The sequence below is a fragment of the Amphiura filiformis genome, chromosome 11 (assembly GCF_039555335.1).
Source record: "Amphiura filiformis chromosome 11, Afil_fr2py, whole genome shotgun sequence".
Lineage (NCBI taxonomy): Eukaryota > Metazoa > Echinodermata > Ophiuroidea > Amphilepidida > Amphiuridae > Amphiura > Amphiura filiformis.
The window spans coordinates 57,601,874-57,628,293 of record NC_092638.1 but is presented as its reverse complement, the minus strand read 5'-3'; the positions used below and the strand labels follow the sequence as shown (position 1 = coordinate 57,628,293).

The 26,420-nt window shown below is 38.8% G+C and overlaps 1 protein-coding gene across 1 annotated transcript; it reads left to right on the top strand.

Moving 5' to 3' along the window:
* The first annotated feature begins 3,505 nt into the window (after positions 1 to 3,505).
* Positions 3,506 to 25,091, top strand: LOC140165063 (uncharacterized). The gene is made up of 12 exons (XM_072188482.1): positions 3,506 to 3,846; positions 5,907 to 6,290; positions 8,727 to 8,882; positions 10,826 to 10,956; positions 11,806 to 12,083; positions 12,973 to 13,137; positions 14,570 to 14,813; positions 16,250 to 16,448; positions 19,014 to 19,120; positions 20,275 to 20,464; positions 21,245 to 21,411; positions 23,002 to 25,091. Exons 2-12 carry the CDS (start codon positions 5,996 to 5,998, stop codon positions 24,124 to 24,126), a joined length of 3,057 nt encoding a protein of 1,018 aa, XP_072044583.1. The 5' UTR covers positions 3,506 to 3,846; positions 5,907 to 5,995; the 3' UTR covers positions 24,127 to 25,091.
* Positions 25,092 to 26,420: the final 1,329 nt, after the last annotated feature.

Here is a 26,420-nt window from a genome sequence, read left to right as displayed (position 1 = left end):
CCCTTTCAGTCCCAAATCATATATTATAAGGATGTCACACCTGTTAGGACAATGCAATGTTACCAAAACTTTAATAGCTGCCCTATGTGTCAATATGTTAAATTAGACATATTGCTGCCATTTGCATATCTAGACTTATAATTTTAGGTTACAAGAACCCAGTAAACACAGGGCATATATGTTATTATGCAATTTCCCTAAATAACAAAGTTAATATACTATTACTAGAAAAACTTTAATACCACAATGATGAAAATAAGATAACCCAGTTCATGTGCAAAAATTCTGTTAGCTGTCATATAATTTACGTTTACACAAGTTGGGCATCTTTTTCCCGTCATGCTTGACAACCTGTGGAACATTTTGATGTCTCTCAGTTTCTTACTTTTACTTGTGATCAACAGGATCATTGATTGCAATGATGGCACCAACAGTCCAACATCGACTAATGAGGATTGAGGACTGAAGCAGCAGAGTGTAGCCAGTGTTCTACAATCTCTGCAAGGAACTTTTATCACCTATCTTTAGCATTTTAATCATTTGTGAAAAATGTCCTTTTTTGCTGATCAGCCAGGACTGTTGATGGATCAATATTTTCAGGGAACTTTGGCTTTCCAAAGCCAGTACCAAAATAATTATGTTACATGGTGCAACCATTTCTTTCCAAAGTTTAACTACATGAAGTTAACTAGGCAGTGCTTGCTGAATTATCCTCTGTCGGCACTCTTTTAAGTACTGAAGAGTGTAAATGAGACCATCTCTTCAGTTAGATCCCAGAGATGTTGCTTCAGTGTGTTCTGAGACACTGCAGCATTTACATGTTCATTGTTCACATACCATACGTGCTTGTACAGGTAAGGTCATTTTGTGGTCAGCAACAACACTACAAGTCAATCCACCTTGAGCTGTATATGATGAGTATGAGAAAGTCTCTTAGCTTGGGCAGCTGATGGTTTGTTGTCCCTGTGCCTTGTGGAAGCTGTAGAATGTGATCCTGTGTGGAGATCTTGATGGAGTACACCAATTTGGCCATCCATATTGCCTTATGAAGTGCTCCTGATTGCTGACTACTCAGAAACATCATACACAGTTCAACAATCTTGTCATCTCTTGTGAGATCCACCTTCAAGGAGGATCTTATAAATCTGTAGGTTGTCAAGCAGTACAGGTAAAAGATGCATGCCCAACCCAGCTGCGTAAGCGTAAATTATATGACAACTAACAGAAATTTTGCATATGAACTGGCAAATTCTAATCCTTTGCCCACACACCGGCTTATGTACTGTGAACCTATATAATATATATTAAATGGCAGTAATGTCTGATTTAAAATGTTGATACATAGCTATTAAATGTTTGTAATGTTCACTGTCATGTCCCAACAGGTGTCACATCCTTATAATATGATTTTTGGGGACTGAAAAAGGACCCAACATTCCCCAAAATACTCGAATCCAGAAGTAAAGCACATGGCAGCCATTATTTTGTACCGAAAATCTGTGTATTAGAATAGCTGCCTTATGTGTATTGTGCTGCATAGTGCAGGATATCACGCCCAAAGTTTAGGCTCACGGTAGTGCCGTACTATTACGCTAACTTTCGTATTCGGCGAGGAGGACGATTTCGACCTCCTCGTTTGTTTACAAACAGAGAGGTAGACAAAGGGGCCCGTCAAACCTGTTCTGCTTGTCCAAATACTCAAGTATCAAAAGGATGGTCCACAATAGAGACTAAATCAGCGATTCACGCAACATGAATAGGGGATTAAAAAACTGTGAAGTAGCACCATGTGCTTCTATTGTCCAATTTGCCATCAAGATTTCGAATGAAAACAGTTCAGACCCAGTACACGATAATGTCAGAAATTAATAATTTGTTCTGTGTCTGATTATTCGGACTAGGCTCACGGTGGACCCAGAAGACGACATCAGAATGAATTTAAAATTGGTATAGGTTATTTTTATGACCAATGGCATATTTTAAGACTAGGTACAAAAAAATTGGTTGACATGAGGGCGTTTGATGCACCCTACCATACGTACCATACTTAGCTCTGCAGCTCTGCTAGTACGGTATGGGCTGATCTGTATGCAGAAAGCTAACGCAACGTAATTTCAATTAGAGCTTGTAGGAAAGCATGCAAGGCTCCAGTAGCTTAAATATCTGCATGTTTGTCATAATATTAATTACACGGGTTGTTGACTGTTGTACTTCTTGCCTAAACGTTCATGTTTGAAATTGTATTGTAATTAATACTCCATTATGAATCCAGAAAAAAAAGTTTTCCAGAGCACACAATTCCAATGCAACTTCAAATTTTAATGCCGTAAATACAAAATATCACATGACATGATCACGTGTCAGTTCTGGGGCAAAGTGATGACGTTTAGGCTGTTTTCCCAGTCGCAGCGAAGGAAATGAAAATTGTGTTACGGCCACCCATGGCCGTACGCAATCAGCTAATAAACAATGTGCACTAGTCTATGAATCAAGCCTTTGGAGTAATCCGCCCTGTGTAATTGGAGTTTGACACATAAATATTGTGTCTTCGATTTTAGTGCCGTAGAGTTGCATACCGAATTTTTTTAGATGCGTTTTTTATCTTTTTTGGTGATTGTACATGCAATGCAGCATATGGTTCTTTTCATAAGGAACGCAGGATTAGTTTGATGAACAATTTAGAGTGAGTATATGTGCAATTTACTGACAATCGACGCACTAAAGTCTAAAACTGACATGCCTCTTCTGTGCAAACTTAAAATAGGGCACCATCAATAACGAAAATGTCATACCGGTACCGATAAATGACATGTCTGTTTTGCCCGCTTTTTTTAAGTTTGCCTTGCGAACTACTGTTCATGTGTCATATCATTGACATTAAAGTAGGTATGCCAGGTGAATTCAAATTTGCCATCAAACTGCATCATTTTATATATCAAATTAAAGCCCTTGAGTAAAGAAAGCCAACACTGAAAACCTTTTTGTCATAGCACTTTCCGTAGCAAAGTCACATCTAGTCAAAGATTGACTTGCATCAAAAAGATTCAGAGTCTAGCAAAATTCCAAAAAAAAGCATCTCGGGGGTGTTTCTAGATCTTAGTCTCATGACGATAGCAGCTTTTTTTAATGGAACTGCTATCAAAATCCCTCTGAAATTCCATGTGCGAATCATATATTTGGGTCAAGTGAAGTATAGACAACATATTTATGTAGGTTTCCTTGAGCAAGCGGTTCTTTTAAATTTCAATGTAAATTTGTATTGCCGATTTAGGCCGTTTTGGCTGACTAGCAAATGTGTTAACTGACGTTTCCCTCTCATACCTAATTAAAGCCATATTAAGCCAAGTAACAAAAATAACATGTATATCGTCTGGACTTTTTCAAAAATCGGTGAGGGAGGTCCTTATTATTTGTTATTGTGTTATTTTTTTTACCATTCATTTCTGTGTAAAATTCCAATTGCAAAGTGTTTGTGAACACATCATCAAATCGGGGAGGCCCCCAGATATTTTTGTTATTTCCCCAAAGCCCTACCCCTAGCTTGAAGAAAGTGTTTGCAATGTGTTTATAAATGATAACCAGTTGACTTAGTTTTGTAATTTGTTTGAGCCTGGTCTAGGGAGTGACCATTAACAAATTTCCCAAATATTTCTCTTGATCTAGCATCCCGGATGATACAGCGATCATGGCATCTGATAACAGAACTGACGTGAACAGATTTGAGTCGACTCTCAGTAAGCTATCACATGTGTTACAGCAAATGATGAAAGCATCACCAAAGCCAGTTGAAGATCTCAAAGTTGATAGATTTTTTGGATCAAGTCCAGATACAACTACAGAAACCAGGTATGAGTTATTCTTTGTTTGACTTATAATTGGCAAAAATTATTCTGGTTTTGTTACTGGGTGCGTCCAGGGTTGCCAAACCCGCGATTTGGTAGCCCAATTGGGCAACTTTTGAAGATTTTCCCCGCGACTTTTGACAAATTCCTGTCCCATAGAAACCAATGGTTAAAAAAGATGTGGGCGACTTTTCAACATTGGCTCCGCGACTTTCGATAGTTCCTGCCCCATAGAAACCAATGGTAAAGAGAAAAATCGGGCGACTTTTTGATTATTTGACCCGTGATTCGGGCTGAAATCTTTTGGCAACACTGGGTGCGTCAATAAAGTCCCAACTTACTATCTGTCAATTAGGTGACCAGATCACAAGGCTGTCATTATAGCTAATGGCAGTGTCTGAGAGTACTAAATTAAGAGAGGCGCTACTTCGATCGCAAAAGTGAGGACAGTGTGAGCTCGGTACCTGTGTAAGAGTCTGTTCGTCACGCCGCAAATGCCCATATTTATAGGCTGTTGTTGTGCAGACGTCACGCTCTGCGAATGGTACAAAAAGGTGACTGTCAGATTTATCACGTAAATGGCAGCAGACAGATTGCAACTGACTGACCTGCACTGTTTGTCACGTCTACAGACTGTGACCTGAGTCGACGCGTACAAAGCAGGGGATGCGACTGTGACACAGGTCTTGTCCTCGGAATCAGTATAGGCAATTTGTACAGAGTACAGCTAGCCTGGCAGTTTATGACACAGATGTGTTCAAGCGAGTTACATAAATGACCTTGTGTGGTGTTTAGGAAGTGACTTTTGCCTGAGGTAATTTGTGGTTAAGTGTTGGTAGCTAACTACCGTAGATTTGGTTGAAAAAGAAGGTGAGACGTGATCAATTCTGTTCAGGCAGTAAAACCTAATGTATTGTTGCATTCAGTTGCAATGACTCATTATAAATATGAACAGATGCGGCTTTGAAAGTTGCAGTTTGGTCAATTTTCACAAAGCATGTAGAATTTAGATCATTATTCTGCATCAGACTCCATGAGGGTTGAATGGACAATATAGTGTAACTTGAGTCAACTCTCAGTAAGCTCAGTCAACTCTCATTGAACTCAAAGCTAACTTGGAACTCACACATTAATACAGCAGCAAAGGCAAACAGAATTCTGGGATTTATTAAGAGAAACCTGTATTCATGTTCTAGACAAATAAAAAACCTTACAAATCCCTCATCCGTCCAGGGATGGAGTATTGTGGATCCGTGTGGGACCCACATACACAGGAACTCACACATAAGCTCGAAGCTGTGCAGAATCGGGCAGCAAGATTTGTAATGGCAGATTACGAAAGATACAGCAGTGTGACATCAATGAAAGAAGAGCTCGAGTGGGAGCTCCTTGTAGATCGGAGGAAGACAACAAGAATTTCAGTCCTCCAGCAAGCTCTGATGGGTCACCTCGCCATTCCAATGCATAATATCCTGCGCCCTGTCCAATGCTCCTCACAATTACCAGCATCAAAAATCTGTTTAAAATTCTCATTCATAAACCATACAATTAAAGACTGGAACAACCTACCGCACCAAATCACAGACATAGAAGACAAGGACAAGTTTAAGTCATCAGTCAAACAGCACATCAAAGACAAAGAAAGCAAGAAATAAGCAACCACCAAAGCATCTGCAGATTAGCACCACCCTGCTCGTGTGACCCCTCCTCAGGGGCGTTGGGCAGTACCTAATCCAGATCCAGATCCAGAACTTTCAAAACTATGTATACATTGTACCCCTTTCCTTACATAATGAGCCACTGTGACTGAAGACTGAATGCAACAATGTATGACATTGTAAATTTGACCAGATGTGTAAAACAAAATAGACTACCACTGTACCAGTAACTTTTATATTATTTCAATTACGCAAAAAAAATTGATTTATTTTGCTTGAAACTTGTGAACCTCTTAAGTTGCTGATTTGTAAAAATTTTAATTAAAATTCTTTTCATATTTCTGCTGGAGGATATTGATTACATAATGATCTTTATGTCTTTTTTCACATTTGTATTTAATTTCAGAATTTCTACGAAATCTGTTACAAGAAGAAACTGGAGTTGTTAATTTCTTCAGTAGTTTTTGCAAAGAAAGCAAAGGTCCAGCATGGGTCATGACTTTTGCCCTTAAACTATGGAGCACTCTATTAACATGTGCAGACTGGAACATACTTTGGCATGCGAGTGAGACTACAATTCCAAACTATGCTGCTATCATTGGAGGTCAGAATCAGGTCAAAGGTCAAATACTAGGTCATTGTTTCATAGATTTGTTGGTGACTGCAAGGACATGTGGCTACTGGGATGAGGGTAGTGTCAGGAATGCATGGCTAGTAGCTGTTAATGAGCTCATGAAACCAAGTGATGTGGAACAGGTTAGCGAGATGCAGTATTTGCTGGGCAAAACTGGTAGGTATTTTTATTTTTGTGATCCTAGCATGCTCTTTTTATGACATTTTTCATATCCAGGAAAAAAGCTTAATCCCAAAATTGCAGTTGATTCCGATTTTGCGTTTGCGAGTAATGCATGATTTAGTGTATTACACTGCTCCATAGGCCACTGTTGTAATTTCGTTCTGGTATACCAGAACGAAATTCAAATTTGCGATATTCTTGCTAAACGAATTAATCTGCAAGACATTTTTGGTACATAAACATTATGTAGCCAGAGGTATCCAGTGGTATAACAATCTCAACTTTTTTTTGGAGAAAATTGTGATTATTTTTCCAAGTGTAAGGATACTTTATTGGTGCAGTATAGAAAAGACCCAAGTGGATAGCAAAGACAGCTGATCAAAATTGAAATAATTTATGAAATAAAAAATAGTATCTAATCAAAGCTAACAATCGGCAGACAAAATTAGTTGAAAATCAGGCAAAATTGGGTAAAAACAGTGAATTGAACCATGTAATGGGATATTCCATTTATACAATCCACACTACCCCTGTTGAAGATTTTGGAAATACCTTCTACAGGGGGAGTATGAATTTTAAATAGAATGAACCCTTTAGCATTTCCATTTGAAACTCATCCTCTGTCAGTGGAAGATTCATGTTGAATCTTTTTCAGAGGGTGCAAGAAATTCAAATGGAGCCACTTAATATGTTCATTCCATTTGAAATTAGTACTCCCCCTGTGGAAGATATTTCCAAAATCTTCCACAGGGGGGGGGGGGCAAATGCCCCCAGTCAGAACTCTTGTCCCCCTGTTTCCCCAGTAAAAACAAAAAATGATGAAAAATACCACTTTTTGCTGCAATTTTGTGCACAATTTGTTGATTTTGCCCCCCTCCTGATGAAATTGACTTCCCCCCCCCCATGCCCCCTCCAAAAAATTCCTAAGGCTGCCACTGGCAATGTGGAATGTAAATGGAATATCCCAATGTACCAGCAATGGTGATACAGGAAGTGTGCAACAAGTTCATTTTGCAAAGATGGGTATAAATTGGGGACTAGCTTCTTCACAGATGCTCCAGCTTCCTAGATGTTATGCTATTACATGTATTTACCATGGTACTTTGGTTAACTCTGTTTGCTTGCTACTGCAATCAGTTTTAAACTACAGCAGAACTGCTCAGTTCTGTGTGGCTCAGTTGGGGGAGCTCCAAGTGTGCTGGTTCAATCCACTGTTCTTAACCATTTGGACTACTGGTCATCTAACAGCATTTCTGATTGGTTGATAACTTGAAATGCTCATTTCAATTGCCAATTATGCCTAGGGTTTAAACTATTTATTTGCATTTGCAGATGATCTTATTGATAATACCCTCCTTGATTGGTTCAAAATGGGACACAATATTCATTTTGGCCAATCAGCAAGTAGTTCTCATGGGGATACATTTGCTTGCACTCTCAAATTATTATATGTCAGGCTGTCGCAAATCCCTTTCTGTTTAATTATTATAATTTCATTGGCTTTCATTCTTTACTTGTGATCCTCTCGAATATTATTTTGTGTCACATATTCTCAGTCGCAACACATAGTGGCGTACGTGCAGGAAAAATGCAAAATTGGGTTTGAAGGATATGCTACTAATAACACAGTCAGTATTCTTCCAATATTTTCTCTCAGTGGACCAATTCCATTTGAAATTTGAAATGAAGTTAAAGGATTAAACTATTTAACATAACTTTTATAGTATATATCTAGCTCTTAATACACCACTATGTGAAACGGGCCATTTGGGCATTTCGGCACGTTTTTTAAGCATACGTCACACATACACCACTATGTGAAAAACAGCATATCGGACTTTGTGTCTTTTTGTATCATACACTACATCATCTGTCATTATGTGGAACGGAAGATTTGGGCATTTCGGCTCGTATAGACGAATCCAATTTCACACATTCCTACACCTCAATGCCAGCCATTAGCTGGGTTCCCGTTGGCTCTATCTCACCTAAAATGTGAAATGATGCAGCCTTGGAGGGTATTTTAAACTGCATTCTATCACCCGTGTTGCACATAGACAAAAGAATGATGACAGTTTACAACACAAAAGAATCTAACATCGAATTTTAAGTGGGTTTAATCCACCCAATTGGGCACTCACAACACCAGTTTGGTGCATGCGGGGACCCAATAATGGCCGACCAAATCCTGACCATGACTTGGCTTGTTTGATTCATCTATAGTTGAGCTTTTCTTATATGTACTTGGTGTACTTGAAGAATTTGATATTTAAAATCATTTGGCCAAATTTCATAAAAATTACCAAAATCACTCTATGCCACTATGTGTTGCGACTGATGATATTATCTTACATACGCGCTGTTCATTTAGGGCAAATACATTTAGGGCATCATTTTAATTTGATATACATGTACTCTCATATTGTTCAGATGCTGTTGATGTTGCGTTTATCTGTTTGGATGACAGCAGTTTATTTGTAGTGGCTTCAGCACAGGATCTCATCAGCTCATGGATCCACAAACTTTGTTGGCTTGTTATGAACGAGCAGAAAGAAAAATTCAGAAAAGCAACAGAGAAAACAGATGGTAAGACATGATGCATATCATGGTAAGGCCTAAAAAAGTGCACTTTAGATGTACACCATTCTATTTCATGATGTTAAGTTGCTCTTCAGTTCTAATCAATGAAAGCCTGGTGTTAATCAATGGAAAGCATGGCACTCTTTTTCCAGAACGCTTTGTGTACAAAACTGCAACTTTGGAATATGCATCTTCCTTGGTTTTTGGATCATTGTGTCTATATTTCTTGAATGATTTCAACAAATGAGGTCTTAAATGCAACTATTGGGCGCTGGTTCCAATAATGACATTTCTGTCTGTGTTTAGGATATGTGTACATCCATATCAAAATGATGCACTTGTCGGCTGCTACATGTGTCTCATTTCACATATAGTCCAGTCAATCTAAACAAATTAGTGGTGTCACCCACCACTAATTGCAACAGAATTTTTTTCAGTTTTATACATTTTAGAGATGTCCCTGAACATCATACCAAAAATATACCAAAATATACTTGGTGGAAAGGTAGTTTTTGGTGGGAAAAGGTCATACAGGGGTCAGATTTCAAAATTGCTTTAATCTTTTTAAAAACTATACCAAAGCATTCCTCTAGTCTTAAGGATTCAGAAAAAGTATAGTTTGTCATATCTGTGCTGTACCATTCTCAAGTTATAAGCAAAAAGGTCAAAGGTCAAATTTTGAGCTCCACGTGTGTCAACTTCGAAAAAATGCTCCGATCTCCTTAAAATGGTCTCAATGTGTTCGTCCTTTAAAAACACTCCAAAAGAAGAATAGTTTGCCATATCTTGGATGCTTCGTTACCTAGGTAGCAGGGTAAAAGAGGTCATTGACCATTGAACTCTATTGACCCCGACCTAGTTTTCGTTGTTACGCATGTTATTAAACAACCTAAACAGTGCAATATTCTTTAAATGAATTATGTTTGCAAGCCGAACAATTTGAGACCATTTTGGTTTAAATCAGACAATTTTTAGTTTTTTGACCTCTGTTGAACCCAACATTTGACCTTTGACCTTTTCGGCTATAACTCAAGAACCGTACATCACAGGTATGGCAAACTATATTTTTTCTGAATCCTTATGACTAGAGGAATAACTTGGTATAGTTTTTAAAATGATTGGAGCAATTTTGAAATTTGACCCCTGTATGACCTTTTCCCGCCAAAAACTACCTTTCCACCAAGTATATTTTAGTATACTTTTTATATGCTGTTCAGTGGACATCTCTGACATTCATAGGAGTGAAAAAAATTCTGTTGCAATTAGTGGCGAGTCAATAAATACCAGACTCATCTCAAGTCGAGGTCACTTCAAATCATTCCCAAGTCGCATGGTTTAGGAATACAGAGAACATTCTTTAACCATGAGACTTAGTGATTATTGGAAGTGACCTCCAATTGAGATTAGCCTGGTATTTATTCCTAGCTATTATGTGAAATGAGACACATGTAGCAGTCGACAAGTGCAAGTGCATATGGATGTACACATATATGTGTACTGTTATCTTAATTCTTTTGTGCGCTTTATCACCTTCTTTCTTCCTATCTTTCTTTCTCTTCTTTTTTCTATTTTTCTCCACATCTCTGTTCGAACCCTGGCGGTGCCTAGTACGATCTCGTGAAAAATTGAGTTAGCTTGAAATGCCCCTGGACAAGGAACTTACTGCTAATTGTCTCGTTGTAACTCGTACTAAACTCGGGGAGCTGATCCTGGTTGTGAAGGTTATTTGTGGAATGTCTAGGGTGTGCGCTCTTGTAGCAGCAAAGTCCCTGATTTATTGTTCAATGGTTTATGGAATGATGTGGGGCCGTAGTGGTCAGCGACAACCTGTAAAGTGTGCTGAGGCTTGTGGATCAACGTCTAGGCGTTGTGCCTGTGCGTAGTAGCGCAATATATATCACTGGGCTTTTCTTTTCTTTTCTATATATCTCTTGTCTTCAACCACACAGATACTGATGACACAGTACCAGCAAAAATGATCAAATTAGACTCTGCTACAACTGCTACCTCTTCTTCAGTTTTACAATCTACTGAGCAACAACTTTGTACTTTGCTGCAGAGGCTAAATAACAACCTTCAGGTAAGTCAATACATTCTGAGCCGAAGGCTGAACCCAGTATAACACTGAGTGCACAATAATTTCCCATACCATAGTGATGTTGAAACTAGTGATGGTGGGCGTACCATAGTGATACCAACATACCATAGTGATGTTGATAGTGATGTTATTGAAACTAATAACAAATTTATCATACCACTAAAGTCATTCTAAGTTTTAAAATATTTTTTAGGCATTCTAATGGTTGCAAAAAAAAACTTATTACAAAAATTGGATGACTCTATAAGTATTGCATGCATTTTATGCGCCCAGTATACGCGAATCTCCTTACACATATCTCGCTTTATATATTGTGCTTGTGCAACACAAATTCATTGACTAGATATCGTTATGAATTCGGCAGACGGCCGAATCCGGATTCGGCTTTTGGTAAATTCATTTTACGCATGCATTATTTTTGAATTAGAGAACAAGGGATCTATACTTTACCTATAGAGGGCAGCATATCGATTTTTTAACGGTTATCGTCATTGACCGTACTGCGATGCACTGTTAGCTAACCCTGTATGTCGCCCTCTTTTGATTACTTATTATGCTGTTATCATCTGATCTCCGTTAAAAAAATGATATACTGCCCTCTATTATGTACAGCATTGATCCCTTGTTCTCTAATTCAAAAGTAATGTGTGCGTAAAAGGAATTTACCAAAAGCCGAATCCGGATTCGGCCGCCTGCCGAATTCATAATGATATAATAAAGCACACAAAAATATATCCATTTGGCTGTGTTCTTTGATGTTTCCCTTAGTGGTTTGATAAGATTTGGTGCAGTAATGCTTGCTTGTTTGTGTTTCCATCCATATTTTTCCAGTCATCAACTCAATCATCATCATCACAATCAAGACTTTCCCTCAATCTGGTAACACATCAACCTGTCACTCATACAACTAAACTCAAACTGGCAACCATAGGTGTAGTGAAGAGACTCTGGCAATGTGGGGACAGTGCCACATTGAGTCTACTGGATGAGAAGCTGTCATGGATGGCCTGGTGTTATAAGACGTTACAGGAAGATGGGGAATTTGGAAGAGATGTGCGTCTTGCTGTGGTGGAAGCTTTGCCTGTTGTATTGACAAATTGGCCATGGAGGTAATAACACTTCTGAGTATATTTTTGGAGATTTAACTTGGTATAAATGGACTCTTCCAGACTGTTATAATCCATACCCCCTGTGGAAGACATGACCTTAATCATCCACACATGTAGTGTGAATTTCAAATGGGGTTACCTGAATAGCTTTGTTGGGCAGGAAAACATGTATCATTGGCCCCTGAACATGTTTAAAGTAAAACCTCCTATTAAACCTGTTGGGAGTTTTGTTTTAAACATGTTCAGGGGGCATAAGCACTAAGGAGGTTTTTCCTGTTCAACAACGGAAATCTAAACCCTCTGTCTGGGAGATAAAGGTCATGTTTTCTATAGGAGGTGTATGGTATTATAGGTATATTACAGGTATATTGGTCTTCTTTTTCCATTCATACCAAATTAAGTACTAACATGAATAATACGAGTCACTGTGATATCAGGATGTAACAGAACCTTTGAAATCACAGTGTAATACAATTATTCAACAACACCGTGATAAAAAATCTTTTAAATGCCAACGCCTGTAAAGATATGTTGCATTGCAAATTAGTGCATTCCAATATTTGTGATGCGATCAAGCAAAATGAGTGTGATGTCGATCAAAATCAAAATTCAGTTTTCAATTTCAATACATGATCATGATCCATTCTCAGAGCTTTAATTTGCTGAAAACACCATAATAATTAGACTATTATGGTTCCAGGGATATGGCCATTTTGGTGTTGCTCAGAACAATAAAATACAAAAGATGTTGAATGCTATTATTCGCTATATCACAAAATCAATATTCCCGACATCCGACTCATTTTGCTTGATCACATCACATTTGACTTTGCAAGATTGTATCTCAGCATAACAGTTTCCCTGTGCATCTTATTTTGACCTCATACAGCTCCCAGGATGCCCAGCAAGTGAAATTGCTGTCAGATTTCTTCCAGCTTCCCATCCAAGTGTTGCGTTGGCAAGGAATTCAGTGCAGCCTACAGATAGCAAGGGCGCTGCACAATGCACGACTCATAATGATTCAAAATATGCCAGATGATTTGTTGAAACAAGTGTAAGTATACCAATTTTAATTTCACTCAGAGTTAAATCAGATCAGTAAATGGGTAAGGCTTTAGAATCTATGACACAATCTGGTCCATGGGGGCCAAAGGCGGCAAATTTGAAATTGAGATAAAGGCAAAATATGAAGTAAAAAACCAATAAAATACATAAGAAAAAAGACATAACTTCATAGAACCAAGTATGCTAGACTGTTGGTGTTTTCAGTTCATGATAGCTTAATGTTTGTATAAGGTAATGATGTAAGTAACTCAATTGTCTAAAATGCCTCCTAGGCCTCCATGGACCAGATCATGTCACATTATACTGCTGCCACCAGTGTCTTAGCTAGCCACCCATCTGGCCATCATTTAAGACAGGGAGTTTGCTCCTGGGACAGGCAAAATTAATGCATTTGACAGATGCTGTATTATAAGAGAATCCAATTGACCTTTGTAGTAGACCAGATTTGTAGAACAAGGCCATATCAGCACATATTTGAACTCTTTTAACCCCCAATGGGCTATAGACATCGGGTAAATGTTTTAAAGGTCAAATTAGGACGAGCAATTTTATTCAAATGACGGGCAACCCTCAATTTCTAGCTAAGACCCTGGCTGCCACCTCTAGATGTAGATATTAGGAGTAGGGTTAGGTTTCAGGTTGGGATTATACTTTGATCAGCTCGTAATCGGCGAGAATTATTAAGTTCTTACCACTATGCCGAAAGGTAGATCCATGTCAAGAGTGTTATAGTTCACCTGTATGATATATATTTTGCGCGTTAAAGGAAGTAGACAAAGTATAGGACTACAATGAATAACTTGAGATGCTTCTGGCGAGATGTCACAAGATAATTCTCAAAATAAAATATGTTGATATTAATCCGCGATGTCATAAGGTTCGCCGATTAGAGCTGATCACTTTTTATAGATGGCTCTTTTTCTTTCTTTTTTTTTATCCAAAAGTGACCAGCATGCAAGCAATCTTTTGGGTGGGCCTTAATGAACATGGCTAAGTGGCAGAAAATGTATCTGCATTAGCTTTAAATTCTTTCAATATTTTTATGACATTTTGAAGAAATTTTTTTTTTATTAAGATGGTCAATAATGCAAAATTATGGATTTCTTTTTCACAAGCTACAATGCTTGTTAAAAGTGTTGGACACTTTCAATATGGTAATGTAAATGAGCTCCGCCCCCTCCTTCCTTGATCAATGCTGAATCCTGCAATGATGTATACCTGGCATTACCCAACATTGATTACATGGTGAGGAAGGGAAGGATGTGAGATAAGGTTAATTTCAGATGTTAAAAATAATGGAAATAAGGCCAAATACAGTGCAACTTTGATATAGGTGTTAAAACAACTTTTAACATGCATTGTATGTGTTTGGTTTTCTGAGACAAATCCTTAATTGATATACCATTTGATGCTATTCGCAGAGACAGTAATCCATCACAACTCCAGATGCTGCTAGTACCTCTGACATCCATCCTCCAGTCATCTCCAGATGTACCCAGACCAAGGAGAAAGCTGCTTGGATTTGCCATCAACCCTCATACTGATTCTGCTACACGTCTTGCAGAAGTCCAGGATGAAGTAGTCCTGCAGATTGTCCAAGGCCAGGTGTCCTGTGTGAAGTTGGTGTGTCAGTGTGTAGACACACTCATGGAGGTTGTTGAAAAGGTATTCTTAGTCAGTGGGTGTGGTCTAGCTTGTAAACACAAAACTAAGAATGAGAATAAACAAAGTAAAAATAGAAATTGAATCGATTGAGCCCATATTTATTGGTCGAGCTATGAGTTTTAAAATATTAAACGAGATGAGTGCAATATTATAAAACTCATAGCAAGGCCAATAAAAATTGGGCGTGAAGTATCCAATTTTATCATTATTATGTTTTGGATCCAATATTTTCATGCACTTGAATTCATCAAGACATTATAATTTATCATAGTGGATGCCGAATGTGTCGGCATCCACTACTCAAAATATTGGACCTGCCTATCCCCTATCACATGATAGAGGATAGTAAAAACAAAAGTCCTATCGCTTATTCTCTAATTCAAAAACATTTTTTCATGTTGATATCTTTATAGAGCTCTTGCAATAATACATGTATGTACACTTTGAGTATTTCCGTGTGTATACGTCATCGAAGTGATGTAATAAATCGGATTAACTACCATAGCAATGGGGTAAAACAATTTTTGAAATACGGCGCTGCACTGGTACGTTCACGTGGTACCTCTGCATTGATCAATATCAAGCTGATCACTCGCACCTGTAAGATTAGTATATTTGAAAGGAGCGGTATTATATCAATCTATTAGCAGTTAGAATATGACCGTTGCTAGGTCAACTGGCTCACGCTTTCTTTGTTACGAACCACTGATCGAAATGATCACAACACAAAAGCCTATGGCATATCAAAATTCGGCACAGGTGTATGAGCCCAGGCTTGAACCAGTAACCAATGGTTACTAACGTGCACTAGGACAGCGAATATGATTGCAGACATAAACATGTAATGAGTACATTGTCAGTACAACCTGCTTGTAGTGCAGCGCGATACATTCAAAAATTGTTTTACCCCATTGCTATGGTAGTTAATCCGATTATTACGTCACTTCAACAGCGAATTGCATATTGTGTGTCCCCTTCAGTCATCTTATGAAACAAGATTTGATCTTGTATACAAAACTATAATCAACTTACTGCAATCAGAGAAAATAAAGTTACACATTTCTGTAGGATGGCTACATGCCTATGAACAAAACAGACAATTGATTAACAGTAGTTGACCAGCATTGTGGAACATAAGCCCAGTGCCAGTTGGATTCATAGTTTCCTTTCTTTTGATCCAGAGGCTGAAATTGTTCACTTGATTTGTTGGGAGTGGCCTTCTTTTGCTTGATCTTTATCTTCAAATTTGTTTTTTGTTTTTTTGGATTTGTTTCACTTAGGCCAACATGCTTAGCTTTGTAGCCTAGCTTAAGCATTTTTTAGTGAAGTTACTGGTCACATCATGACCCAAGTGTGTCTCTGCATGGAGCACCTGTTTAAACAAACAAACAAACAAATAATTATCGTCACATTATGTTTTTACTTCTCATTCACAGCTACCAGTGTTGACACTCATTCAAGATATTCATCTTATGAAACATCTCTCCTCCTTGTTATCTCTCTGTTGGTCTCACAATCAACAACTACCTGATGGAACAGATGTCACCAATGTGGGTCAAAAACTCAGCAGGTCATCAAAGGTCACTAAAGCTGCTTTGACTCTATTGTCGTCTATCTTGGATAAGTTAACACATGGTAAATTTCCTTACTGTTCTTTCTAATATGTGATGTGATCAAGTAAAATCAGTCAGAAGTTGCGGAAATATTGATTTTGAGATATAGCCTCTTGTTTCCTGTTGTTTTGGAAACTCTTTAACTGCTCACATCTTTTGAACTGGTTGTCCAAATTAAATTGGGTTTTCTGCAAAATGTAGCTTTGCAAATGCTGTTTACAATCCTTTCAGAAACTTAAAATTGAATATGTCTGACTTCGGACTGATTTTGCTTGATATGTGTCCTAATTCCAGTGACCCGGGGTCCATTTCACTAAATTTTACAAAGCTTCCCAAGTCTCAAAATTGTTTGTAACTTACGACTTGTTACGACGAGTCGTAAGTTCCATTACACTTAACTTACTTACGAGGGTACCCTTTGTAAGTAATAGGGATTTACTACAGGAACCCTTCGTAAAGTTACGTCTAGTATTGGGTATTCATAACTTTACGAATGGTTACTTGACTTACGAAGGGTTGAAAGTTAAGTGGAAATGGAACCCAATCTGATCCACTAAGGCCAAAGTCGGAAATGTTGAAAATTGAGATACTACCATTTACTAACTTGCTCAGTACCTACACTTACTGACGTTGAATACCCAGGTTTTCTTATGTTTTTTTCTTGTTTTTTCTCCTCACTGTTTGCCTATATCTCAGTTTCATTATTGCTGACTTTAGACTGATTGGATCAGATTTGGTCATATGTTGTCCTGGGTAGGATTAGGCAAATGTTCACTGGAGGGGCATGGAAACTAGTACTAATTGTAGAGCCCTGTTATAATTGATTTTTCAAAGTAAAATGCTAATATCTATTAGCATAAATATTTATTAGGTAATCCAGACATCGTATTGGTTAATAACGCCAGCGTCCGAGTACGGTATTTTGACTACTTCCCCACACCTGTGCGATTACGCGCACGCGGGGAAGTAGTAAAAACTTCCGCAACCCTACTACCACACGGTGTCTCTACCCCGCGTGTCACCGTTCCTTCAGGCGTAGCATTATGCTACACAACGGCGATTATGCAGATGCGTTTATCGTGAAAATGGCGTCTGCGGCAGTTATTTTACCGAGATTACCGATGGATAATACCCACGAATTTGACGTTTTATGAAACAAAATGTTATTTATGGAAAGTTAAAAAGATATTTTAAATAATATAGGTCAAAATGTAATATTGATTTAACAGAAATCCTGCAATAAAATCAGGTAAGCAAAATATTAAGCTTATTTACCATGCCGGCCGGCACGTTGTCTGGCGTGTGTTTTGACTTTTGTTTACAATTTTACCGTGATAGTGAAAATATTTATGAGGTATAGTAAAACAAATACAACATGTTTCATTTCGGGAAAGATGACGCGTCGGGAAGTAGTCAAATCATCCAACACCTCGGGACCAGTAGTTTTGACTACTTCCCCTCAAAACATGTTGTATTTGTATATTACAATACATCCAAAGGTCCATTAAAGAGGTGTCACTTTAGCTGGAATAGATAATAGTTGTGGTGCAATCAGTATGACTTTGTGAATTTTGCCAAGTTTAGTGAAATGGACCCCCGGTCTGATCCACTAAGGCCAAAGTCGGAAATGTTGACAATTGAGTTGCAATCATTACAAGCAAGTAATTTTAAAAGATCTATATTAGTCTGGTCTGATCTGGATTATAAGATACTGAACGAGCCAGCATCATGAATATTGAATGACATTTTGTCACATATTTTGGACCAAATTAACAATCATAATTAGGTAATTTTTTGCTAACAAATTAACATCAAACAAAACAAAAAATTAGCAGAACAAAACAAATAAAAACATGATGTTTATACTATTTGCTGACCCACCATATCATGCTGAGTAGCAGTTCTGCTCAATTATTGTGTCCATTCATATTATGCTAGAGGATGAACAATATGCTTTTTTGTTTTTACTATCCTCATGTGATAGATGATAGGCATGGCTTCAATTTTGAGTAGTGGATACCAAATACAGTTGGTGCTACACTAAAATATTGGACCTGCCTATTGTCTACAGTTTGTCCACTCTGAAGTACAACGTGACATCTCGCGCGTATACAGCGCGTAACCAGTGCTGCGTCTCTGATGCAAGTATGCGTGCCTTCAAAGTCGGCACATTGTGTGCGTCCGCGTCGGTACTTTGTACTTCAGAGTGGACAAACTGTATCATACAATAGAGGATAGAAAAAACAACAATTTGTATCGTTTTTTTTTCTCATATATAATCAGGTAGATATTATTTGAATAACTACTAACACTATTTTATTCATCAAAAATTAAGTTACTGTCATGAAAACTAACTCCCCATAATGTGAAATTAACAAAACTTGTTTACCCTTTATGTTGTTCATACTGCTATCTTGCTCACATCAACAAGCGTGTCCTGTGACAACATAGCCACTGCCATCTACCGTATGATAGACAACATGCAGGAACCAATGAAATTCAGTGCTTTCAACTTACAAGCTATAAACCAAAGCCGAATGAATAATACTAAGACAAAATGTGATGTAATTATTTTTCTATTTATCAGGTAAAAGTGACGATTCCTGTCTGGATGTAGATTCTCTACAAGGTGTTCTGAAAGAAATTTGCATTTCGCTGACACATGTGTTGACAACAAGCATTGGTGATCAAACTGTAAGTTTTGCCGCCTTTAAAAGGTTTTTCCGAATTCTGAACTTTAAAAATAGTGTAGTAGTTTATAGTGCGCATTGCACAGGCTGCGCAATGCCTAGGTGTTGATCCACAAGCCTCGACACAGTTGTCGCTGATATCATTTCATATAAATCATTTTAAAAACAACAACACAGGGACTTGCAGCTAAGAAGCGCACACCTTTGGACATTCCGTAATTGACCTTCACTGCCAGGATCAACTCCCTGAATTTCATACATACAACTAACTGCACCACCAAAAGATCCATAATTATAATAAACTAGATTTCGCGGTTCTCGGGTCGGGTGCTTCTCGTGATAGGCCTATTTCTAATTACCCAAACCTGTTACCCATATACCTGCCCTGACCTTTTAAACTACTGTACTATGAAATGCGTCTGACGCAACTTGACACAACTTAATCAACTCTGTTTGTTTTGTAGCTCTGATGCTTACCGGTACTTCGGTAGTTCGGTAGTCCTACCATTATCTGGAAACCCATCATTCGCCTCTTCCAAGCCCAGTCCTGCTAGTTGGAGGATATGTGTTGAATAGGCCTATTGGTCCGATGAGATGCACCTGTTAGTCACACTGTAATGCTTTCCGATGCGCGCACTGTACTCCGCGCACACTCCCGTGGATACTCCGCGATTGCGCACCGCGTGCACGCGATAGTGCACCGCGAGAACGCGAACCGCGCGAACGCGATAGCGCGCGGACGGACGGACACTCTGTTATTAGTATTATGATATATTATGATCCACTTTGATCATAATATCTCATGTTTATTTCATAACTAATAGTTTCTCAATCCTGAGAGCGCAATTGGCACGCAATGACAATTGCGTTTAGCGCGTACAACGCCTACCACACACGCTTTGGGTAGCGCTGCATTTCCTGTGCATGCATAATCGATCGCACTATCGTGTCATTCCACTAAACTTGCGACATTACGCAGTGCACGCAGTACGTTCATACTTGCAGGATCGAGAAATTAATATTTTCGGTATAGTGACAAATTTGACAGCCTCATTTGCGTGATAATCACAAAATTAAATCAGTGAAATATTGTCAAAATGTCAACATTATATTTTAGAACTTTCAATATTTCTACTTTTTCTTTTTATATTATTACAGCTCATGTGTAAAACATTGGACACTCTCACCAAGCTGTATATAAGCAGCACATTACTGAGTACAACACACGGCATACTGTCAGCAGACCTGCTGGATTGTATACAGAAGTTAGCTGAGGAGGATATATGCAGCTGGGAAATCAGAGATTCGGCCTTAGGTGTCTTGGTGGCTATTATTCAGTATGGCAATGGTAAGATACTAATGCTGAGTAAAATACAGGTGGCTGTACAAACAAGTATTAGTGTAACACACAGTATACTGTCAGCAGACCTCCTGGATTCTGGAAGTTAGCTGACGAGGGTATGTGCAGCTGGGAAATAATAGATTCAGCCTTAGGTGTCCTAGTGGCCATTATTCACTCAGTATGGCAAGGGTTAGATTCTAAATCCTAAAGTTTGTTCGGCTTATAATAGGGGAAAATTATTTGGTCTTTGTTTAGCGTTTTCTCCTGGACGCCCACATTGTGGAATGTGTATAGTATACAGCATATTTGTAAGTAATGCATTGAAACCTATTTATTGGATACACTATTGTATATTGGTGACTGATCCTCACAATAGATAAGGTCATCTTAATTAAATCCTGAGTCTCAAAGCTGCCGCAGGTGTTAGTAAAATTGTGCACATAGTCATCTTTAAAAATCAAGAAATTTGTTTTTTTAAACAAAAAGGCAAAATTCCTGTTTGATTTCAAGTTTTGAAGCTTTCAACACAGGGAAGAATTATTTTGAAGCAGTGACTTTATTTGTCTACTATTCTAACATTTGCAACAGACATTGGATACTTTCTCTACAAAATGCAGTGCATGTCCTAAAGCCTGTACTGGCGACACATAAAAAATATTAGTAATAAAAAAAAATCATAGGCATAGGTTTTTGATTTCACACAAGCTTTGAGACACTGGATTTAATTCAGGTGCCCCGAACATACATGTAAATACCATAATTTATACTGTTGTTATTTGCACTTAGATTCTGATTTAATGGAAGCCAAGAAAAGGAGATACCACGTTATAATTTGGGACTGTGTAGGAGACCATGAGGGGTTTGTGCAGGCATCAGCAGTGTCAGCATTACCTATACTGTATGAGAAGATTGAACTATGGCAAGATATGCTACAGCAATGTCAAGTAACAGAGGTGAGTACATGCCTGACATACCTGTACTGTGTAGGTGACCATGAGGGTTTTGTCCAGGCATCAGCAGTGTCAGCATTACTTATACTGTATGAGAAGATTAAACTATGGCATGATATGCTACAGGAATGTCAAGTAACAGAGGTGAGTACATGCCTGACATACCTGTACTGTGTAGGTGACCATGAGGGGTTTGTCCAGGCATCAGCAGTGTCAGCATTACCTATACTGTATGAGAAGATTAAACTATGGCAAGATATGCTACAGCAGTGTCAAGTAACAGAGGTGAGTACATGCCTGACATACCTGGACTGTGTAGGAGACCATGAGGGTTTGTCCAGGCATCAGCAGTGTCAGCATTAGCTATACTGTATGAGAAGATTAAACTATGGCATGATATGCTACAGCAATGTCAAGTAACAGAGGTGAGTACATGCCTGGCATACCTGTACTGTGTAGGAGACCATGAGGGTTTTGTCCAGGCATCAGCAGTGTCGTCATTACCTATACTGTATGAGAAGATTAAACTATGGCAAGATATGCTACAACATTGTCAAGTAACAGAGGTGAGCACATGCATGACTAGACTGCAGAGCTCAGTCTTCAATGATTGTCAGTCAGAGTTCTTCAATTATGATACATCCTCCGAGGAGCAGTTTCAGACTATAGCTTGGGATTATTGGGGCAGAGGTTATCTTTTGAATCCTTTCATGACCACTGAAGCATAGTCGCTCTCCACAAAAGAATGTCACAGGTCATAATACACCAATTTGGTGTTTTCCGCTCCTCGTAATATGTGTCTTTCAAACAACAGCTGATGTCTGACGTACCCGTACTGTGTAGAAATTTGTTTGCTGCAGTTTGATATCTCACCTTTGTTAATTCCAAATTCTTTAAAGATCTTAATGATTTTGTGAAATTGGTGTGATTTGAAAAATTGCAACGTCTATTACTGTGTAGAATAGGTACGCTTTCATATATCAACCACATGCAGTGCTCTCCAAATTGAAAAGACCATGGCATGTTGTCAATAGTTCCTTCAAACTTGTGAAGCCAGACTTTATTTCAGCTTTGACAGTTAATTGCCATGGGCATAAAATGGTGTGTTAACACACAATAGTCAACCTGTCATCATTGGCCACAATTTGCAGCTGCACTTGGATGCTGTAGTATCACACCATACTATATTATGCCCATCTAGCAATTCCAGCCCTGGTCAGTGTAGGCACTTCATGCTGTCTTCACAGTAGGTGTTGAAAGCTGTCATGGTATTTGAGATCAAATTCTGGTGTCCAATTTCGGAAAATGAGACCAGTGGAACAAAATTTATTACCCCCAAATGTCGCTAATCAGGGGTAATTTAGCTTCAGTGTTTTAAGGATCTATGCGCTAAATGGTCAGTGCAGGCTATTACAAGTGAATGGCCACTCACTTCAGGCAAGTTAAACATCTCAGGCTAAGCTTTTATACACTGCATGATCTGCTTGAATAAAATTTCCTACGCTTTGGGGATTTAAGTAAACTTGTGTTATCAAGTCATTATAATACGCAGTTTTTAATTTTGATACACCCTGTCTCTTTGATTCATTTCAGGTTGCAGTTGTCAGTGACATTGTGCACTTCTTGAGAGTTTCTGGTAATCCGTTTGTGAGGTCTGCTGCCATAGCAACACTCACAAGATGGCTGACAAACCATAGTGATATCAAATCAAGTGTGCTACAAGCTTGTCAAGTACAGAAAGATGATGCGCCCTCAGTGTCCATGTCCTCTCTACCATCTGCGCCACACGAAGTGAACAGGAAACCAGCACCTAAAGATGTTCCTGGTGTAGTCTCAGGCTATTTTCAAGATATTCTTGAAGCAGAGGTGGATGTATCAACTTCAGAAGCGGCCAGTGACAATCAGGTACAAGATATTGATAACAAGGCAATGGAATCTTGCAGAGAAGATACAAAGGATGTCAAATCAATGATCTCTCTTCCAAGTCAACACATCGGGAACCAGATTCTGTCGACGATGTATCAAGCCACAAATTCATCTGATGTTGAGACAAGTTTCAAAACACTGGATTTCTGGGGTTGTCTGTACCAGCTCCATGTACCAGAGTATGTTGTAAGTTTGGATATGCCACAGCTTGTCAAGAACGACAAGTCATGTGATACCGTTGCTAAGGAACTTTATAAGCTCTTTGATTGTGGGAATCTTACTCAGGAAAAGTTGTTAGCTCAGTTGTCAAAGTCTTCTGAAGATGGACTGGATTCCTTGAGGAACTGTCTGAGGAACACAGGATGTCTTGGGCTGATGTTGGGAATGTTGAGTGACAGCAAGATGGCCGCTAAAAGGGTTTGCTTCATGCTACAAATCCTTCAAGGGGTGTTCCTTGTAAACATGGTGGAATCTGAGAACCAAGAGGAGGTGGACAGGAAACCTTCATCTGAGAAAGACGTCGATGTCGCAGTTTCAGCAGCATGCTCAGATGTAAGTGGCAGTCAACAGGACAAGGAGATGACAGACCTTCAGCAGAGTTTAGGCAGTATAATGTCTGCTGATAAGCAATTTGAAGAAATGTTCAAAGAGTTCTTACATCTGGACTTTGTCACCATTGGGCATATTATCAGGACTAGAGAAATAGACACTTTAGATTCAGTGTTGGATGATATGATTGAACCAAGTGATGAGTGGGGCTTGCCAGGGGATATCAATGTAGATTGTTACTAAGTTTGGAATTACAAAAAGGTGATGCACAGCCCTCGAATTAACCCACGGCACCCATGGCATTTTGCTGTGGGTGCCCATCCCCACTGCCGTATATGCCCTCAAAATATGTCCTTCACCCAAGGCAGTCACTTGCCATGCCCTCTAATGAAGTTGCCGTCGGTGCCCCAGCCCTGCCCCTTCATTATAAAATCATCTATCAGACTGTTTGTGTGTGTTTTGTTCACTTTGCGTTGGTGCCCTTCTCAAATTTTCAACACTTGCCATGATGCCCTCTTGAAATATTACAAACTGCCGAGCTGCCTTGCCTTTTCAGTGAAAATCCAAGGGAATTATTAACTTGCCCTAAAAAAGTTGGCATGCCCCTTCAGATCCTTAATTCGAGGGCTGGCGATGCATGGTGGGATATCTGCAGATTGTCAACAAAAGAAGGTTCCAACATTATTCATGCACAGGCCTGTCAGTTTTAATCCCTATAGTCCATTTGGATTTCTTGAGATAGCAGGGCTTTAATAACAGAGAATATGGTAATATGCATCTTTAGTTCTGGTAAGTTAGTGATGTCAATGTGTTGAACCTCACAAATGCATCTTAGCCATGTCTTCAAACGAGTGCATGTGTACGCCAGCACTTTTGAGTGAACAGCGAATGATTGCGATTTGGAAGCTGCATCAACTGAAATGTGTATTGATGTCACCGACTTGCCAAAACTCCAGGAACACATTAGGCCTGTTCGGTGTCTTTTTTAGCATTTTTGTGCCTTTTCAAATGAGAAACAACAAAATGCATAATGGTTTTGAAACATTTTAAAAAGGTTTGTTTTTCTTTGGTTTTAGTCAAAATGGCAGGTCTTGAAAACATTTTGAAATGTTCTGCATGAAAAAACACAATACAACAACATTTTTAAAATGTTGGCAAAATCTATTGTAATTTTTTTTCTTTTTTTGCAAAGGTTAAAAAAATTTTCAACAAATAACCCTCTATTTGCAGTGTTGGAGGACTCGGGACTCGGACTCGGACTCGAGTCCTTTTTTCAAGGACTCGGACTCGGACTTGGACTCGGAAGCTAAGAACTTGGACTCGGACTGGGACCCTGAGGACTCGGCCGAGTCCTCCTCGAGTCCGCAAAATAGGGTCTTTTTAGGTCTTTCATTTTCGTTCATTGTAAACTTCTTATGCTTGATCAATGATCACATCACATGATTATAATTTAAGTAATTTTGAATGCAAATAAATTCAGTTTGTAAATAAAAGTACTAGTACTACCAAAAAGTAAGAATGCTTTCAGTTATTGGTTAAATGGATTTTAATCATAATCGTTCGTTTTGACATGACTGCTTTGTTAGACGCAAGTCTAGAATGTACATGAATAATAATACCTGATGGGGCACTCAAGTTAATTTTGGGTGTGCGGCACCGAAATTTGTGAACTAAGAACCGATTTGGGGGCAAATAGGGGCTTGATGAACTGAAATTTCAACATTTTTGTGGAGGTCTGAACTAAAATTGGGCTAAATTATAGATTTTGAGCTAACAAATTCAAAATGAGTATCCAAATTTGATCTAAAGAGCTAGCTATTTACAATTTTCAGAGTGTTAGGCTCAATGAACTGGAGCATGATGCAAAAGCGGCCGGGTCTTAAGGAACTGCCGGAGAGCCTGAAAAAGGGACCCTTGACCGCACTACATACCCGTACCACCTTTACATGTGAGTGACCCCACCCCCCGAATAATACTGCATAGGCCTACAGCCAGATCCAACACCTCTTCGTTTGGCACCTGAGGTTTGGTAGTGACGTCATATTTTGAATGCCGGGGGGGAAGGTAAAATTGAGGGTAAGAATATTTTTTGGCCGATCGATAGGGAGGGTGGAAGCAATTTTTGGCAAACCGAGAGGGGAACAAGCAATTTTTGGCACATATAGGGCACCTTTCAAGTAAAACGCTCTAAAAGGGTTTAGAAAACAGTACGGAAATGCTTACATATGCAATTTTCCCTGCTCGCTACGCTAACAACATATATATCTAAACCATTTAACATGCATTTAACAGGCAATCCGAATTAAAAACCTGAAAAGTTTGAAAAAGCCTGAAAAAGTGCAAGAAATGAGGCTAAAAAGGCCAAAAACGGACTGAAATTAAAAGAAAGTACGGAAATTTGGACCACAAAAAAAACAGGAAAATGATCATGCCTGATTTAAGGTTTGTAAATTGGGATCCCCAAAAAATGGCATGTGCAAAGGGGGGTGCAAAGATTTTTGGCAAGCCGGGAGTGGGGGGCAAGAGATTTTTGGCAG